The 20,783-nt window shown below is 38.2% G+C and overlaps 1 protein-coding gene across 38 annotated transcripts in view; it reads right to left on the reverse strand.

Moving 5' to 3' along the window:
• Positions 1-20,783, reverse strand: part of TNS3 (tensin 3) — a 176,420-nt gene that overhangs the window by 67,398 nt on the left and 88,239 nt on the right. For 17 of the 38 annotated variants that reach the window (XR_014943503.1, XM_032442540.2, XM_015854826.3 and 14 more), the window contains 9 exons: positions 18,788-18,837; positions 15,453-15,633; positions 14,065-14,115; positions 10,843-10,965; positions 9,374-9,438; positions 6,992-7,075; positions 5,596-5,708; positions 4,697-4,757; positions 4,514-4,589 (listed from right to left, as the gene is read on the reverse strand). Coding sequence is in view for 37 of the 38 variants with exons in the window: in XM_032442540.2 (XP_032298431.2) it covers positions 4,514-4,589; positions 4,697-4,757; positions 5,596-5,708; positions 6,992-7,075; positions 9,374-9,438; positions 10,843-10,965; positions 14,065-14,115; positions 15,453-15,633; positions 18,788-18,837 (804 nt within the window). In the remaining variant the exon portion in view is untranslated. Of the gene's footprint in view, positions 1-3,563; positions 3,684-4,513; positions 4,590-4,696; positions 4,758-5,595; positions 5,709-6,991; positions 7,076-9,373; positions 9,439-10,842; positions 10,966-14,064; positions 14,116-15,452; positions 15,634-18,787; positions 18,838-20,783 lie in introns of those variants that run through there. The other 21 variants (XM_085540051.1, XM_085540028.1, XM_015854825.3 and 18 more) reach the window with 3 other exon arrangements.

The raw sequence follows: 20,783 nt of genomic DNA on the forward strand, positions 1-20,783 counted from the left end.
CATGTTATTATAGAATTTTTAATAATTAGATCCAATTTGTGTGTATGCCTTAGATCTCAAACAATAGATACCACTGATCTTGCAACAAGCAGGGTATGCTTTATTCAATACTTTAAAATTACACAGGCCCAAGACAAGATCGTTCTGGATATATAACAAAACATTACTATATCACTATCAGTCACCAATCAGTAGATAATGATTCAGAATCACAACATTGGCTATTACTATGTTGGAATACTAACTCATATCCATATATCTTCATGGCACCCACCAAATTAGCATAAAACTAAATTACAGTACAACCATTTCAAAATAACTAAAGAATGCACAGGCTTTATAGAAGCCTTCTCAGAAGTCATACAAGCTGATTACATCTATACTAGGACGTTCTTTTAAACCTACTCTAGTGATGATAGGATCTTTTTTAATGTTATTGTTGAAAGCTTATAGTAGTCTTGATACCTGGGCTAGAAAAAGCCAGAACTCTGAAAAATCACATCTTATAAGAATCTGAGTGGCTAAAAGTGAACAAAATAACACTACCCTTTAACACAATCCTACTTCAGATCAGGCCTATTGGTATTTTACTTACCTCTTCTTAGCCAACTGCCATACTAGATCACTAAGCATTCTTACAGGAGTACAAGAATCAACATTTTGGTTACATCAGTCACTGGACTGAAAGGGATCTCAGTGTTTTATAATTAAGGATGTTACCAAAAAGTATTGAAAACAAAAAATAATGAAGTGACATAAAAACAATCTTTTTCTAATCCAGACTGAGGAAAAAAAAAAAAAAAAAAAAAGAAAGAAAAAAAAATTGTATTCTGGAAAGCAGATAATAAATAACTAAGGAACAAACAGTTATTCAAAGTATTCAAAGTTATTCAAACTGAAGGGGACTGGAGTAATACAAGAAAGATGTAGGGGTTTGAAATGAAAACACAGCTACGAAATTATTCACACTATGGGATTTTTAATTCTAATGTAAGCTTTTGTTTTCTGTCCTTTGTTACACTTACTCTCTGATGCCTCAAATTCTATCAGTTCACCAGAACTGACATGGTGCATGCAAAATGTGATACATTCTAGAGCAGATACCAGGTGTATCTGTCAGCAACAACAAAGTAAGCAGCAGTCAAAATACGTCTGTAAAAATCATGCATGGGTTCAGCTATTGCCTTGAATGAACTACCAGCCCTCCTCTGAGTCTGAAGCATCATGCTTTTCATGAGAAGGAAAATAAAGGTAACAGTTTCCAAAAATCTGTTTGACTCAAAAGAACACTCTTTTCATATTATTCATGTGGAGATAGCTATTTGTCTCTTCAGCAGCAGCCCTACAGGCCATCCTGCAAAAGTGCTTAAACTTGGCTCCTTCCTGCACCTTTCAGTTAAGAGATTAGTCATTCACCTCAAAAATAACTTCTCCAAAAGTTCTCATTCTAACCAAACTTGTGAAAGAAACAGGAAAAGCAATGCATAAAGACCTGATAGGTAGAAACATTTTCAAGCGTGAACATCATCTTAGCAATTTAAGCCTGTTTCAAAACACTTAGTCTATCTAGAAATTCACTTAAGTTTATACAGAAACAGAAGTAAGCTGCCAGTGATTCTAATCTAATCAGGCACCCTTATGATGATTATAAGAAACACTCAAGATGCAGCTTTCAGTTTTGAGAAAGTATGATGACTGAAGATGATTTGCATGTTCTTTATTTCAAAAAGCATTTGAAGTTTGATTAGAGTGCTTGTTTAGAAATTTAGGTCAAACTAGCGACTGTAAGGAAGATAGTGCGGCTATGCTGTTGCATTCAAAGAGCTAAGGGTTGATGTCTAGCTTGGAACTTTGACTCTTTTGAAGTCCTATTAAAAAAATAATACAGGCTAGTGAAATATGCTGGGAAATAATGATGTGCATTTACAGATACCAGCACAGCTTTTCAACAGCTATGGCTTTGCTGTATCATCAATGAGTTAATGAATCCTCTAAACCTAAGACAAGGAAGCCTCTCAAACCAATTATTTCAAAGCAGTGCTGTTCAATTAGATAAATCTTTTGGAATTGGAGGCAGGGCAGCCTATATTTATTTTTTTTTCCTGAGGTCCCTAATGGTTTTGCTTAATCATTGCCAATAAACATGCATAATTGAATGGAAACCTTTGTTTGGGAAATAATACCATGCCAAATAAGATGCTGGTGTTTTCAGAATTACATTCAGTAATAGTTTGGGATTAACGAAGTAGATCTGTTTCAAAAAAGCATTAGTGCAAAAACTGCATGCTCGTTTTTCCTTTTAAACACTTTACACATACTGTTTGTGTAGGCATCAACAATCCCTATGATAAGCATAACAAATCTTGAATCTGAAATTGTCCCAGACCTCCAGAATATAAATTTGTAACAAGATGTTTAAAATTTTGTTGTGCAAGAATACAGGAAGATGTACTAAATTGAATGGGGAGGAGAAGAAAGAGTAAAGGAAAGAAGGGGGAAGAAAATAAAATAGATTATTTCAAAACTTAGGGGAAAAGAAGGAAAAAGGAAAGGGAATAGGAAAACAGGAAACAATCAAGTCTAACATTTCTCACTAAAAAAAAAAGAACATCGTATAAAAAGTCATCCTGAAACCTACTACCAATATATATATCAGGAATAGTCATTCTTCACAATATAGTCTCACCCTCTCCTAACTCATTCTACTTGATCCCCTGCCTTCTTAGTTTAACTGAAAGGCACAGCAACTGTATTTCATTACTTACCTCACGTATAACTGTGAATCACAAGCAACAAAGAAAGCAAAGAGATATAAAATGACACTGCTGAAATTCAATGATAGTTATTCTTTGCACACAGGAAACAGCATCTAGTTTTATGATTGTGGATCTTGCCTTTCAGATGCAGGACAAGGATAATCTAACATTGAGTTACAAATATTTCCCAGGACAATTTTTATATAGATAGCACTAGAAACATTACTGCATTTGGTACTACAAAATGGAAATGCTGAGATAAATTCTTGTGGTTCCTTAAAACATACCAGTCTTAGCTTTATAGGAAATTTCAATCATGTAAAAATCAAGGGCGATGACTAAATTATTAGCCCATTTTTTAGTATTTCACCTACTCTGTAGTGTATCATTCATTGAGAGCAGCTGCTTTGGAGCCAGTTTGGCCAATACCAGAGCAACCACTCTCAGGATACAAGGATGTTTCTTTTGCCAGGGAAACACCAAGAAAGCAGAGCAACCCTATAGCTATGGGCAGTTCTCACAAGAGAGGCTGACAAGCCATAGACATTGCAAAGACTACACCCACACCCCTAGAAGAAGCCTCAAGGAGGAGAGCAATGTATCTCTGCCTACAAAGCACAAGGCAGGCAAACTGTGGATGTCACCCATAGCATGCTGCAGCAGCCAGGGTAGTAGATCATACATCAGGCAACTGAGGTTCAGCCAGCTGCAAAAGCAAGTAGCACTCATTCCAACTAACCCTTGAGGCAGAACAGTGAGCACTCAATGCCAAGCTAAAACTGCAGCTCTAAAAGCTGCACCACCTACCCTGGACATTACCAGTGCTTCCACCCAGATACAGCTGTAAAGGAAGAAGATGTGCAGACCCTGGTCAGCAGGAAGTGCCTGGACCTTGCTCCTGGAGCAGAGGTGAGTGGCAAACTTGCCTAAGTTGTGCCATGGTGAAGTACCTCCTGAGACAGGTGACTGAGATGCAGGAGACAGTCAAAGGGCTGTGTACTAACAAGGAGGCAGAAACAGAGATAGACAGATGGACTCATGCGCAACCCACACTGAATCCACAGTCTGAGGACAAAGAGCCCCAGACTCCCCCACAATTATATAGGTTGGTTTGTTTAGAAATAGGGGTTAGTTCATTGGTTTAAGAACCAATATATTAGTTTAGCAAAAGGAAACTATGAGTGATAGTTTTAAAACTTCCTATTTCAACTTTAGTGGATGAATAGTCTTTCTGGAGTTCTTCCCCTTTAGGGACAGGATGAGAGAGTTGGCGCTCTTTTGCCTGGAGAAGGCTCTGGGGGGACCATATAGTGGCCTTCAAGTATCTGAACGAGGCCTACAGGAAAGCTGGAGAGGGACTTCTCCTTAGGGCATGTAGAGACAGGATGAGGACAAATGGCTTCAAGCTGGAAGAGAGTAGATTTAGACTAGATATCAGGTAGAAATTCCTTACTGTGAGGGTGATTAGATACTGAAACAGGTTGCCCAGAGAGGCTGTGGATTTCCCCACTCTGGAGGCATTCCAGGCCATTCTGGATGGGACTACAGCTTGTTCTAATGGGAGGTATCCCTGTCTATAGCGAGGGAGTTGAAACTGAAATGATTAAGGGTTTCTTTCAACCCAACCCATTCCATGATTCTGTGTCACTGTTTTTGCAACAGTTCAATTTGTGTATTTATTTATTACAAAATTGCAAAACAGAAGATAGACAATAATCTCAATGGCACAACACTTTCATTCAGTATGATTAACTTACCATAACATCTCCTTTCAACAGCTGGGCTGGCTGTATAGCAATGCAGATTCGGTTTTGATTTTCTGACTCTACACTACTTAAAGGAGATAAAAAAAAAGCCAAACAAAAACAAAGAATTATGGAATTCTGTAATTATAGGAGTTAAAACATATTCAATAGTAAAGGAAAATGACTAAGACTTACTATATTCCAGATGTATACACGGGTTGGGTAGCTTGGTATAACTTCAGAAAAGGCCGACAAGCTGTGAAGAAGTCAACAATGCTAATTTTTAATCTGAATCTTAAGACTAGGAAATTTCATGTATATCCACACTGAGTAAAGTAGGATGCAAGGTGACAAAATGTGAACTGTGAATACATCTTTGAAAGCATAATTGGCTTTTTCTTTAAAAAGTGCATGGTTATATTTTAAGAAAAAGTGGCTTCTTCCTGGTCTTGAGACTAGCTCTGAACTGGGAAGACGATGATTTTATAGAATTTTGGTGAGAAGAAAGAAAATTATAATTATATTTATTTCCTAAAGAAGAAGGAAACTTGACCATAAAACACGATCAGCTCTTCTACAGGAACTGGGAACACAACTGCTCAGAAAACAGGCATCGCTTCTTTACTCAGTATTTCTCTTCTGGTTCATTTACTGGGAAGTTTTAGACTGATATCAAGCATCAAGTCACGATCTTTTTATATGGCCTGACAGTGATAGAACAAGGTGATTTTTTTTAAAACTAAAGGAGAGGAAACTTGGATTAGATATTAGGAGGACATTTTTTTCAGAGGGTGGGGAGGCATTGGAACAGGTTGCCCAGAGATGCTGTGGATGCTCCCACCCTGGATGTGTTCACAGCCAGGTTGGATGGGACCCTGGGCAGCCTGATGTAGTGGTGGGCAGCCTGATCTAGTGGTAGGCAGCCCTGCCCAGTGCAGGGGAGGTTGGAACTAGATGACCTTTAAGGTCCCTTCCAACCCAAGCCATTCTATGATTTCCTGTTACTCTAAGCTTTATGCATGATTTTTCAGAAGTTTTAGAATGAACAGAAGGCTTTAAACCTACACAAGGATATGAAAAGATACTTCATTTACCTCCCCCAGCATCAAAGCTTGGGATGCCATGAAGGATAACATAGTGCAGGAAAAGTGAAGCTGTATTCATTTTCACTGATCCAGATAGAAGGCCACTTAGAAACTGCACGTATCTAAAAATACAAAATTTATCTTTATTAGCTAATAGCAGAAATGCAATCATATCAGGGAAATATATTCTTTATGCTAATAATTCTACCCATGGATACTGAAATTACATTACTTATAACTCCAAAAGAGTGAACTTCACAAGACAGAATAAAAATCCCTTTTAATTTATAAAATTAATAAATACATAGCTGTTTTACTGCTACTGCTAAAACTCTTCATTTTAGTTATTTACAGCACTACTTTAAGTATGAAAGTAACTAGAAGCAATTGTGAAATGTCATTTTGGTATGCATTTTTATTCACAACATAAGGTCTGAATTGCCTTTTGCAACAGCACAAAATGGACCCCGCTCTATTTACACTGAGGCTCACTTCCTCATTAAAACAGAAGTAAAAAATGTCCTCATCAAAAATCTTAGCAGAAAGACTAATGTGGGCAAATAACACCTTTACACTAGAAAGTAATCTCATTCAGTACCAGAGGAAAATTACCAGTGCAATGTGAAAATCATTGTATTGCTGCTATTTTTATTTAGAAACACGCATAGGGCAGGAGTGTTTATAAGTAGCACAGCATTGCTGACTAAAACCAAACTTAAACAGTAATAATTTAATCAAATATAGGTGAACTTTTATATTTCTGGAAGATTTAGCTGTATCTCAGTTACTTGTCTAATGGTTATCAGTCTCTTTTGGTACTGAATCCTTGATTACTGAATGTCAAAAGCAGGTATCCAGCCAACCTCAGAACTATTCACTTCCCAAACTGCTTCATTTGAATCCTAACACAATCTTATTTGTGCACATGGACTGAACAGGTACGACATCCAGATAGACAGAATATATAATGCATGTTTTGACAAAAACTTAATAGCATGGAACAGTTGGATAATCTACAGATTCTACAAGCAAGTGGTAATAAAAAATCCTTATTGCACATTAATCAGTGAATACTCCTTATACCTCATTTATACTACATAAAAATATATTTTATCTTGAAGCCAGTAAGAAACGAACAGTGATACCTTCTTTGCACTAACAAACAATACAGCAAGAAAACATGCTGTGTGGTATAAAAGGTCACATCTACCTCAAGCTATATGCAAGAATTGAGGGTGCAATTTCATCAATCAAGATAAGTACAAGATAAAAGTACTAAGAGTTCAGAAATTACTAGAGGGCCTTTTTGAAATAGCCTCCATACAGCAAAGAAGGGATTAAAGTATAGGGGCGGAATATAACAGTGGCATTTCTTATTGGTATGAATTAAAAATAAGCTAAATACCTTTTCTGGGATGGCTGCATTAAAGCTGAAACTTTATCATCAAAGAACTTCTTCATAGCAAATCTGTCTAGAGCCTGATCAGCACTGTCAAAACAGAAGCACAGATACCATGTTATTCCATTTTGGAAATGAAGCAGGTTACTGCTTAGAATATGGCAAGGTAGTTGGAGGGGGAAAATGGAAATGAAGGAAGAAGAAAATAAATAAGTATCTAACCAGAAACCCTAGCACTTACAGGTCAGACCGTATTTTTTGTTTCTTACTGACACCTTCTTATTCCACCCCTTCGGATAAGTTTCTTCCTGAGTCCAAGTATCTTCTCCTATACTCAATTATTTAAGCTGCATATTTCCATTATAACACAATGCAATAAAATTTATCAGAAACAAGAAAAAGGATAGTAGCCATCGCTTCTACAATGTTCAATGGGTGAGTTATGCAAGAAATACACACTCCCTTTTTTTAAAAAGCAGCAGCAACACTATGGAGATGAAAAGCATTACCTAGCTCTGACTGGAATACAGTATATAAGGTTCAAGATATGCCAGGCTAGAGGGTCATTCAAGCACTCAAACAATTCATTCAGTCTTTGTTTCTTCTGCTCTGAGCCACCAACGCCATGAATGTTTTAAATAAAAATATTTATCTTTCAAGAATAAATGCTTTCCAGCAGATAACTGTATATAAACTCTTCAAATGTACACTTAAGGAACACACATATTCAGAAAAAGACACACTTTCTTCCATTCTCTGCACAGAATAGAAATGGCTCTGATGGGGGCCTTCAGAATCGATGCAGATGAATGCAAGAGGATACAGAAAAATAAAAACAAAACACCACAAACAAAGATGCCAAAAATCAGTACAAATACTATTAATCACATATCTCAAGTAACATGCTATGTTCATCCTGTTATATCGAAACCATGTGCCTCCTAACAGATACAGCTGACAGTGATAATTAGCACCAGGGTATTTTGAAAAAAAATTCATTTTGAAAAAAACTCTGGCATCTTAAAATGTGAAATTCTGTGTCTTATTCAAATTAAATGAGTTCCAAGGGGGAAAAAAAAAAAAGCAGGATCCTTTTTATTGCTGGTGAAAATGAATAACTTATGGTGGTGGTTGTTAAAAACAGTGTTCTGTAGCTGCAAATGTGCTCTATCAGATAGTGTTGTTGTGTTCTTTGTATTTTTTTGTAGTTTTCATGGAAATAAATAGGAGGCATTAATTTCAGAGTTACTTGCATTCTTATTTCCTTAGCATATAATGGTGCACATACAATGCACTTGATTTCTTAACCTACTTTTACCTGTTAACAAGGCTTACTAAAGTAATTTGCTATTAGCCTATAGTGATCCAGAACTTCATCCACTGCAGTACTGAAATTCATTACTGACAGGTTGGTGTGAATTCAGAACAGCATCTGACTTAACTATAATCGCATATATATGCATGTGTGTATAAATACATACACATATAACATTTCTATATATAAAGCAAAAACAACATTAAGGAAAAACAGTTTGACTGCACCGGTGGCGCAGTGGTAGGAATGCCGCCTTGCAACACTGGGGCCCGGAGTTCGAATCCCCCCTGTGGCACAAGTGGTAGAAGTGCTGCTCTGCTACACAGAGGCTCGAATCCTGGGGGTTGGACTCGATGATCTCTAAGGTCCCTTCCAACCCGCACGAGACTATGATACTATGATACTATGATGATTAAAAAGCAAAAACAAAAAAACAAAATACTTCATCCAAATGGCAGCATGTACAAAATTGAATCTTAATTGACATAAACTGTAATTTGTCAGTTCACAATTTGAGCACTCTAAAAGAAAAAACATGGAAACCAAGCAATCGGACACATTGTTTAAATCAAGTGAAGATAAATTTCAGATTGTTTTCAACTGCAACTTGCACTTTGATCGACACCTGGAAATTTCCTATTAAAATATTTGTTCCACATTCTATTAACTACTTTCCTCCAGAATTTTAGGAATAGTTTCTCACTGCTTCAAGAGAGATATGGTAAATGGACATAGTAAATGGATGCATAAAGATAGTAACTATACAGAAGGAGTTTCTTGCATATTTCTTCATTCATCTTGAAAGATCATCTAGCTAACTTTTTTTGCAAAAATAACAGACTCTCTGATTAGAACAGACCTCAAGTCTTCACCCAGTCCATCCTCCTCTTGGAAAACAGGACCACAAGAAAAATCTGTTGTTTCAAGACATGATCCAAGATTGCTAAGGAGCCATGATAACAAACCTTAAGCAGGGAACTGCTACAACAAGTATAAAACATCTTTTTCTTGCGTTTTCCGTTTTCATAGAATGCACAATATATATTTCTTTCTTTCCATTATCCATAACTGACCTTGTAGAAACACTGGTGAAATGCATATACGATGATATGACTACGCCAATCCTTCCTCTTCCTCCCTGCATCAGGAAAGATATTTATTTAATCTATAATGCAGATAATTATTTTACTTGACCCATATCAAACAGAAATTTATGACAGAAAATTCATGAACTCTTTGCTCATGCAATTCATATGTTCTTTGAAAGGTGTTAATGACAGCACCTATAGCAGACTAACAACTGCTGCTTATTTTTCTATGAGGTATCATAAATAAATAAATAATCTAGATCTTATTAAAGTCTTTATATGATCTAAATTCAATACAATTTACCAAGTGGTAAATCTTGATAAATTCAAAAGATTTTGAGACCGTCTGCTGACACAGGTTAGTTGTATCTATTTTTGTGTCCGAAAACTTTTAAGTCATTACCAAGAGGCATGAATCAACTACACCAATTTGCAAATAAATTGTCCCTTTTCTTTTGTCCTATATATGGGCCATATTCCTGTCTGTAGTCCTCCAGCTAGTAAGAACTCTCTAGTGCCTCGATTCTACCTGCAAGTAACACGACTAGAAACTTTACAACTCAATGTGCAGAGTTTTGGTCCCATGTCACCCTCATTTTGTTTAACATAACATCTGCCAGTAAGACATAGACAGATTTACCTCAAGTGTCAGCAGCACAGTTGCTAACTCGGTTCTGAAGTCACTGTTCAGAACTAGTTTGTTTCTAATTAAGGCTTTTCTTTATTTTTCTCATGTGAGCAAGGAGAAGCAGCAGCACTGCACAATACCAAGCTTTACTGTCTGACAATGCAATTACAAAGACAGTTAGAATCTCTCAGCCCAAGAGGTACTTAATGTACTAATTTCCTACAAACATACTACATACACTGAAGTGATGATCTATGAGATACAGATATGTGCTATATATTCGACACAGTGGGCCACATTTTTCCAATATAGACAAAAGGTGCAGTCCAGAAAACAGTACCCTGTTGTGCTAGACCTGAACACCCACTTTAGCATACCAAAAGCAGTTTGAGTACTTAACCTATGATAATCTCCAACGTAGATCCAACTGACTGAAGTTAAGCCCATGATACATTGCCCATGCTTGCACAGCAACAAAATGTCATAAATGTCACAGAATTTAAAATGCTTCTGAAGTATTTTCCTCTGAGCTGGAGAAACTCAAGACTCTTATGTAAACTTACAAAGAAGTGTTGTCCTTTGAAGAAGCAAACTAACATAATTGAATGCTATACTCGAATAGAGGCTAGAACAGCAGTTATAAAAAAGCAGAGATAAAAAACATTCAAGTCTACTGGATTTAAGCCTACTTATTCAACTGAAGATTTGGCAGTTTCCAACACTGTAAACAGAGCAATCTTTATTTTTTATTTTAAAATGAGTAAAGGGCAATCTTTTCAAAAATAAATGCAAACTGATAGTCAGTGAGGACACAAAACTCACTTACTTTGCAATGGATCACCACCACATGTTGAGGATCACTGTTCAGCCATGATTCCATAGCCTTGCAGATGGTGCACACCTTATCAAGAGGTGGTGCATGGAGATCAGGCCACCCCACATCCATAATCTGCAGAGAATTATTTCACATGTTACACTTGAATGGTATAAGTAAATATGTTAACAGGTCTGTTAAGGGGAAGAACAGGCCACTGTTTTTGTTATTGGTTTTTCACTTTGTTTAGAAAACTAGTACATTTGTAAAAAGAAATACTCTTCCCAAAACCCATCAACCACTGATATATCAAAACATTTCTGAAGGTCTTTATTTCTTTAAGAATTTTCAATTAGAAACCAAGCTAATTTTAAATAGCAAAATACTCATAAGGTCAAGATCACAACGTGGAATTTTCATTGACCTGGTCAAATATTTTAAAATTGTTTTTATTTTGTTTATAATTTCTTTTCTTTATATGCAAGAGGTTTGATTCATTCAATTTTCCTATTCAAACTCAGTCGCCATATAATACCATTTCTTCAACAGATTATCATAGAATATTCGGAGATGGAAGGGACTCACACGGATCATGGAGTCCAACTCTTGGCACCACACAGGATCACACAAAATCCAAGCCACACTTCTGAGAGCATTATCCAAAAGCTTCTTGAATTCTGTCAGGTTTGGTGCCTTGACCTCTGCACTGGGGAGTTTGTTCCAGGCCTGAACACTCTGGATATTTTTCTAATATCCAACCTTGACCCACGCTGATACAACTTTATGCCATTCCCTCTGTCCTCTCACTGGTCACCAGAGAGAAGAGATCAGTGCCTGCTCCTCCATTCCCCTTGTGAGAAAGTTGTAGGAAACCAAGAGGTCACCACTCAGCCTCCTCTTCTCTAAGCTGAAGAAATCATATGACTTCAGCTGCTCCCCATATGCCTTGGCCTCCAGACACTTCACCATCTTCCAAGTCCCTCCTTCAGATGCTCTATGTATTTTCTTATATTGTGCTCAAAACTGACACACCAGTCACAGGACTCTTTCCACCAAGTTTCACTTATACAAAGCATGTAGTAGCTCTAGAACTGAGCCAAGACTTCTAGCTTCTCCTGCTTGCTCCTCATCTGCAGACACTGATGTAGAAACATTTCAAAAGTGTTTCAATGTACCTAACAGCTCATGAAGCAGACAGAGGGATCTTGCCCTCAAATTTTGGTGTGCCATACAATAGCTTACCACTAGTAAGCCTGCTTTTATCCCGTTCTCCCTTCAAATCTATTTCGAAGTTCTTTCAATAAGCCCTGCTAACTCCTCTACAGTCCTCACATTAAGAGAAGTGCACCCCATCAGATGTCAGGAGACTTGGTGCTGTACATATTATTCCATGACCCACAAACCTGAAGTTCTGCCAATGACCAGACTTGAAGCCAAGTACTGATCAAACAGATCTGCCTGTTCCTTTCATTACTACTTCCTTCAACTGAAAGGATAGAGGAAAATACACTGCCTGTGTCCCTGATCCTTTAAGAAATTATGATAAGGCCCTGAAGTCTCTTCAATAGCCCTTGAACTTCTTGATACTTCATCGCTGCCAACATCAAAAAAACAATAATGAAAAATAATCTTAGGGCCACACTGGGCTAGTGAGTTTTCTACTAATGTCTCTTATCCAGGCCCAAGCCCCAGTGAGGCAGTAGACTGCTCTATGGCATGAGTCCAGTTGGTGATCCCTGCTCCCTTCAGAAGGGAGTTACCCAGGACAACAACCCTTCTTTTTCTTGAGATAAGCAGACATGATATAGGGCAAAGTTCTAGATGACTCATCCGATCTTGATGGTCCTTCATTTACATCATTGCTTGCCTGTCCACCAAATTTTACAGCCTCATACCTACTGCAAAGGGGCACCTCTGGATAAGGTGGATGAATAGGCAGGGAGGGGATTCACATGATGCTTGAGTAGAAACCTGCTTCCATTCCCCTCCATCTCTTTGGCCATTGCCTGATGGCAAGAGTGTACTATATGCATATTTTTAACAGTGATATTACTGAACACTAACAGAAACACTAATCATGAACATCTTAAATCCCTTGTGATGAATTAAGTACTCAGAAGTTCAAGAATAAGAGCCTTTTCAATATACTTCTCCAAATTAAGTCTACTGCAATGAGAATACATCTGTCCGACTCATGAATTATAATAGCTGCTGAAGAGCAACCTTAATTCATTTCTTACAACAAATACAATGGCTTCTCCAAAAGTACTGCCTTCTATTTTATTATGTTGGTCTAACACATCGGAGGTGATAGTATGGCAGCAGAGACTGAACCTTCCCAACAATCACAGAATCACAGAATTGTAGGGGTTGGAAGGGACCTCTAGAGATCATCAAGTCCAACCCCCCTGCCAAAGCGGGCTCCCTACAGCATACTCTATTACAGTTTGTTGTCGTGAGACAGAAGGTAGCAGAGGGGCAGTTTCATAAACTAGTAAACAATTGAATTCCTCAGTGCAGAAAAAATGGCACCTACTGACAATCACTGATGCTTGCAGAACATTTATGAAGACCAAACAGTGGATGTTGGCAGAGTGAGACAGTGGGTGATGTGTTTCAGCAGTGGTGACAGAGACATGAAAGACAAGCCACATTCCAAATGGTCACGCAGACATTCACAAGACCAGCATGCAGGCTCTTGTCCATCCCTGATAAAAATATGCACTTTATCGTGGTGGAGAATCTGCTCTATCAAATAGTACTACTATGCTGTTGTGCTAAGAATAGGAGCACACAGAACACCTAAAAGGGGAAAGTATAAGGAAAAACAGAAGACTGATGTCAATAGGTCTTGTTCCCGTGTCTCTACTGTACAAAGAAGCAGCTACAAAATGACAATATAAAAGTTTGTATTTGAATTCAGTTCACTAGCTTCAGCCATTAGACAGTACACTACAGAATATTAGTTACTGGTGTCCTGCAAGTACACAAGAAAAGCACGCATGGAGTAAATTTTATTTCACGCAGTAAATTTTTTCAGTAGCCACAACAGGTTTCAGGTCCAGTGTGTGAAGTCTAAGAAAACAGAAATATCTTTGAAAAGCACAGACTGAACAGGTACAACACTCGAAAGTTATCTTACTCTGCAGCAAGTCTTGAAGAGCCTTAAGACTTGTTAGGCCATTCAAATTATATTTTACACTACAGAAGAAGAGGTGCAAAAAGAATCAATACCTTTGGGTTAAGCTTGGTAAGGTCATACCTCTTTTCAGAAAGGTTTAACACCTGTTGAGAAGGAAAAGTGAAAATATCAACCATTAAGAATTCAGAATTTACATAGTAAATGATTACTTGAAACAGATGATTAATACTGAAATGGCAGTTGTAGGACTTCAGACTTGCTTACTACTTTACTGAACCAAATTAACATTTAGAGTCAGTTAACAGAAGTAAATGAATAGACTAAATGAACAGGTATAGTTCAAAACTTAGCTCTGCAGCTCTACAACCTGGCTATAATTTGATTGGCTATTTTGAGAATTTGCAAAAACCTACTTGATCAAACTTTCTTTTGACTGATCTAGCAGAATGCCAAAGTACTGGCTATAATAAGAACATATTTTTAATAAATTATAGATTATACAAATACACATATTGCAGTCTGACTTAGAGAAGAGGCATCTTCTTATCCTAAAAAAAAGACTTACAGTACACATACAAAAATCTTGTAATACTAACAGGTGTAACTATTCCAGGTGTATCTTCAGGACAATAGTTAGCTTACAATGCATCTATGTCACCCCTGTTCCTGAGCAAGAGACAGTATATCTAAATTAGTAGGTGGAATCACACTGCAGATTTCTTTTTACAATCGGTTTATGCTACAAAAGCTGTGAATTTATTCTAATAACTTACATGCTATGATTACAATACAATTAATAGGAGAAAAAAAGTAAACAAAATACAAGCAAGAATAATATACGTATTTTAGGTTTTAGATGTGTTAGGCAGAAAACAGTATATGAAAGTAAGCTTGGATCATCATCAAAAAGAACACTCTGCACACAGAGCTCCTTTGAGATTTGTGCACAACCTAATTTCCTACAGAAAAAGAAATAGCAGGAAAAAAAATCAAGTTAATGAGAAAGAGCTGGACAGAACACAAATACAGCAACCCTTATTTGTTTTGTTACAGTTTCACAACACACACAAGCAGAGATAGCCCAAACACAATCACTGGTGACGGTGAGATGCCTAAGCTGAGTATTCACATTTAGCTGATTGCTAAAAAAAAAAAGAAAAAAGAAAAAAGAAAAAGGAATGCATTCCACATTGCAGTATATGGATCTTTTAAATGTATGCTTTGGGCAACAAAAACAGTCAGTGCAATTATTGTACAGCATTTTATTATCTGCTACAAAAACAGTGACTGCAAGGGATTGCAGTGACAGCAGAAAGGTGTTCTTAGTATCTGTCTTACCTAACAGCTTAAAATATTACCAAAAATTCAGTTCTGGCTTACAAAACTCTAAAGGCGAACCAACGGCATTTTAGGTAAGTGACTACAAGTGGTCTTCCTGCAAGACAGAGGAAGATGCAGCACAGAAGACTGATACACATACCAGGTAATTATTCCCATGTTTGGATTTAAGCATTCGTGTTACATCCTGTAGATTATGGAGGTAAGTTTCCTCAGAACACTCAGCAGGGAAGGATACAGCAATGATACGTTCTGTGATGTAAGTGAGGTCAAGTTCATAGCCCTCCTCCATAATGTGATCAAAGTATGCACTTTGGCACTTTCTGTGAAGAAATTAAATGAGGCAGTTCAGAACAAAGCAGCAGAGAACAAACAGTATATTAATAAGAACAAACTGCAACCTGGACTCATACAGTCAGTATCTGATGTTTTTAAAGGTTACACTAAAAATAAAAATTTATTGAACATCATAAAGCTCAAACTCTTCAGTATGTAAATGAAGTAGCCAAATACCAAAGTTCTTCACATGAAAACTATAATGAAAAAAACCTCTGCAAACAATAATGTAGAAAAGCAGAAAGAATAATGCAAGTAATTTTAATAAACACTAGAGCAAAAAAACTAGGAGTTAAAAAAAAACAAAAAGCTCATAATATGTGAACATGACTGCACATATCTCTCCTTGTATAGAATTATGCAAATGCTTTGTGGACTGGTAGATTTATTGGTTGTCTATGAAAAACTGCAGACAGACACCATCTTGAAATCTGCTTTGAGTAACACTAGATGGATCTAAAACTAGTCCCCAAACTGTAACACACACTATTATAATGCAATTAATCTCAGAGGTTAGTTAATCTGCTAGTTCTCCAGGACCTTACCTGATCCTTCTTAATGGAATAATCAGAAGATGACAATCATAAGTTAGGTTTGAATGAGGAAGGGAATAAAAACAGATCTGCTGAGTTTAAGAGCTGCAGTCCAGAGCCAGGGATGAGACCAATAGCCCAGATGAAATTCATCTACACTAATGGACACTGCATGGGCAATGAACAAGAGGAGTTCAAAGCCATGGTACATCAGGAGAACTATGACTTAATTGCCATCACTGAATCATGGTGGGATCATTCTCAGGACTGGGGTGCTGCAATGGAGGGCTATAAGCTCTTTAAGAGAAGGAAAGAGGGGCAGTGGGGTAGCTCTCCATGACAGAGAGCATTTAGATTCTATATAGCTCAATACTGGAAATTATAACATAGAGTCATTATGGGTGAGGAGAAAGGCCAATGAAGCTGACACTCAGAATGACCAGACTGACATCCTAGTAGGAGTCTGTTATAGACCTCTCAACCAGGATGAAGAGACAGTATTCTATGGGCAGCTTGCAGAAGTCACAGCATCAGTAGTTCTTGTGTTCTTGTGAGGAAGTTCAATTTGCTCAACATCTGTTGGAAATACAATACAGAAGAGAGGAAGCAATCTAGGAAGTTCCAAAGAGAACTTCCTGATACAGATGGTAAGAGAGCCTACTAGGGGAAGCCCTCTGCTGTCTACAGATAAGGAATGCTGTCTACAGCTGTCTGTCTACAGATCTGCTGTCTACAGATAAGGAATGGTTGGAGACGCGGTGGCTGGAAGCTGTTTTGGGTATAGCAACTATAAAATGAGGGTCAGAAAAAATGCAACCCTGGAATTTAGGTTGGACGTTAGGGGGAAGTTCTTTACTAAGAGAGTGGTTAGGTCCTGGAACAGGCTGCCCAGGGAGGTTGTGGATGCCCCGTCCTTGGAGGTGTTCAAGACCAGGTTGGACAGGGCTCTGGGCAACCTGATCTAGTAAATGTGTATGTTTGGTGGCCCTGCCAGGCAGGGGGTTGGAACTACATGATCCTTGAGGTCCCTTCCAACCCAGGTGATTCTGTGATTCTGTGAATTCTGGAGACTAGACTTCTAAATATTTAGAACACTGGATAGGAGAATCTCTTGGGAGTCAGTCCTGAAAGGCAAAGGGGTGGCTGAACATTGTGTACTGGAACAGGCTATCCCCAGGTGCCACAAGATGAGCTGGTGGGGAAGAAGACCAGCCTGGTAGAACAGGGAGCTTTTGCTGAGACTTGGTGGAAAAAAAACAAAAAACAAAAAGATTTTATGATCTTTGGAAGAAGAGTCAGGCAACCTGGGAAGAGTATAAGGATGTCACTAGGATATGCAATGGGAGAATTAGAAAAGTAAAAGCCTAGCATGAACTTCATCTGGCCACCACTGTTAAAAGACAAGAAAAAAATGTTTTTACAAATACATCAACAGCAAGAGGGGAGCCAAGGAGAATCTCCTATGTCCACTGGACACAGCAAGGAACACTGTCACTGGGGACAGACAAAAGTGTGGTTCTCAATGCCTTCTTTATTTCTGTCTTTAACAGTTAGACCACTTATCCTCAGGGTACTCAGACCCTAGAGCGGGAACACTAGGATAAGGAGCAGAGTATACCCACAGCCTAGGAGGAAACAGTGAGCTGCTTCTCCGAGTGGACTGCCACATATTCACAGGGCCAGACAGAATTCACCCAAAGGTACTGATGGAGCTGGAAGAGGTGACTGCTAAGCCACTTTCCATCATTTATCAGCAGATCAGGTCAACTGGGGGGTAAAAATGGGTCAGGGGGTCCTAGTTGACAGCCAGCTGAATGTGAGCCAGTAACGTGACAAGGTGGCCAAGAAGGCTAATGGTATCCTGGCTTGTATTGGAAATAGTGTAGTCAAAAGGACTACGGAGATGATCATGCCCCTGTACTTGAAACTAGTGAGGCCACCCCGTCAGCATTTTGTTTGGTTTTGGGCTCCTCACTATAAGAAAGATACTAAGGCTCTGGAGAACCTCCAGAGAAGGGCAACAAAGCTGGTTAAGGGTCTGAAACACAAGTCTTATGAAGAGAGGCTGAGGGAATTGGAATTGTTTAGTCTGAAGAAAAGGAGGCTTAGGAATATCTTATCCTTCTCTGCAAGTATCTGAAAGGATGCTGTAGCAAAGTAGGGATCAGCCTCTTTTACCAAGTAAGTAGCGACAGATCAAGAGAGAATGGACTTACATTGCACCTGGGGTGGTTGGATATTAGGAGAAATTTATTCTCAGAAAGAGTGCTGAGGAAAGGGCTGCCCAAGGAGGTGGTGGAATCACCATCTCTGGAGGTGTTCAAAAAGAGTAGATGTCACACTGAGAGTCATGGTCTAGAGTAATTACAGGCATGGCTTGATGGTTGGCCTAAAACATATTAGTGGTCTTTCCAATCTTAATGATTCTATGATAAGGCAAAAGTAAGATCTTCAAGTATGCCCAATTCTTTTCTCAGAGGACTGTATAAATGTTCTTTGCACAGCAGAATATGTCTTGCAGAAGACTGTTCCTAAAAATCTAAACCACAAATAACAAAACCTAAAACATGTCAGCAATTACCACACCAAATATTAAAGAAATACCTACTGTGATCCTTTGTCACAACTGAAAGAGTTCTTCAAAACAATGCTGGAATTCTGGAACAAATAAAGGAGAAAGGTCAATACAGTAACTTTCTTGCTGTGTTTATGTCAATTTTACTGTCTTTTTCCCCACCTTTATTATGATTCTACTGTGGGAAATTATAACAACAATAGGACAAGAGAGTATCATTTTCTTACGTTTTAACCACAATTGTAAGCACTGTGGTTGTGACCAGCTCATGTCTAGCTCTTCATGCGGAACATACATGGAGTCACTGCTGTCAGAAAAGTACTGGTTGTCTAACACAGTTAAAGTCTTTTGTGCTTTCCATGGTAATTCTGCACTATGGTCAGAACAGACATTCAATGAATTTGTGAGAAACTGGAGCTTGTATTTCTGTATAAACCCATTAAGCTGCTATTATGCTACTGAAAAATACACTGAATTTATTCCAGTAACAGCACTGTTAAGTGTGAGCAGAAGAAAGAGAATAAATGATTTTGCTTTGTGAGAATTTAGTGTGTCATTTCTGTGGTCCATTTTGTTCAGTAGCAACAACTACGCATTAAGAGTGCCACAATTTTCTCCCACATGAACCTTAGTAATAGCATGACTTGAGTTTTCACAGGCATATTCCTCTGTGCTAGGGAACATCATGGATCATGTCCTTCTGGAAGCTACACTAAGGCACATGAAAGACAGGGAGGTGATAGGAGACAACAAGCATGGCTTCATCAAAACTGCGTCACAGGACAAGGGAAGAGCCACTACTATCATTTATCTGGACTTTGGTAATGCCTCTGACAAAGACCCTCACAATACCCTTCTCTCCAAATTGAAAAGATGTTGATTTGACAGGTGGAATGTTCAGTGGATGAGGAACAGGCTGAGAGATTGTGCCTAAAGAATGGTGGGAAAAGACTCAATTCTCAGAAAGAGATCAACAGTGATGTCTCTCAGGGGTCAGTACTGGGACTGGTGCTCTTTAATATCTTCATCACTGACAACAACAATGGGATTAAGTACACCCTCACATCTGAGGGATAGGATGCCATCCAGAGAGATTAAAACAGGTTTGACCAAAGGGCTCAGAAGCATCTCACAAGGTTCAACAAATCCAAGAGCAAGATCTTGCACCTGGATTGAGGCAACCCCCATTATGAACACATGCTGGGGGGGATGAAAGGATTGAGAACAGCCTTGCCAAAAAAGATAAAATAAATGGGGGGGTATTGATGGATGGAAAACTAGACCTGAGCCAGCTAGTATTCTGAATACTATCCAATGGCAATTAAACTAAGCACAGAAGATGCAGTAGGATATAAAAATATCTACATTCATTCACACCAAATGCATTAAGGAAGAGCTCTGTACAAGTCCTGTATGGCGTGACCTAGTAACACCTAACCCAAAATTCCGCTATGTTTACACTTTATTTCCTCACTCTGTAAAAAGAACAGTGATGTCCACAGTGGAAAGAAAATAATGTGGAGGGAAAAGGAAGACTTCAGAAGAAGATCTTTTGAGTTTCTGTTTGACCCAGTTAAAGATATAAACTGAATCAAACTTTCATCCCAAATTTAGCCCCTTACTAAGTAAGAGATAACTACATGTACTGATGCACTTAATTCTTGGAAAGAAAGAGACAAAAACACTTCTGGCACTTCTTAAAACAGGAAGCCTCATTTATTTGGTTTTAATATGTTCAGATTAAAATGCAATAAAATGTTAGTTCTGACACTGTATAGAATTCAAGCAAAACTCTCTATATTGATGCTTACACAGCTTTCATGCAAAGCAATAGGGGTTGATGCTAGAAACACTCTTCCAGTAACCACGCTGGTGGATGAAAGCAATGGAGTTTTTCTCTCCCTCACAATAAGTTCACTGGAAATCTGTGGATAATATCAATGATGCAAGTAAAGAGATGGCCTGAGTTGTAGAAAAAACACTGCCACCCCAAGAAAACAAACTATAGCACTCATAAAGAAACCTTTGT

Source organism: Coturnix japonica, chromosome 2 (genome assembly GCF_054131305.1).
Source record: "Coturnix japonica strain WE chromosome 2, WE-NBRP24, whole genome shotgun sequence".
Lineage (NCBI taxonomy): Eukaryota > Metazoa > Chordata > Aves > Galliformes > Phasianidae > Coturnix > Coturnix japonica.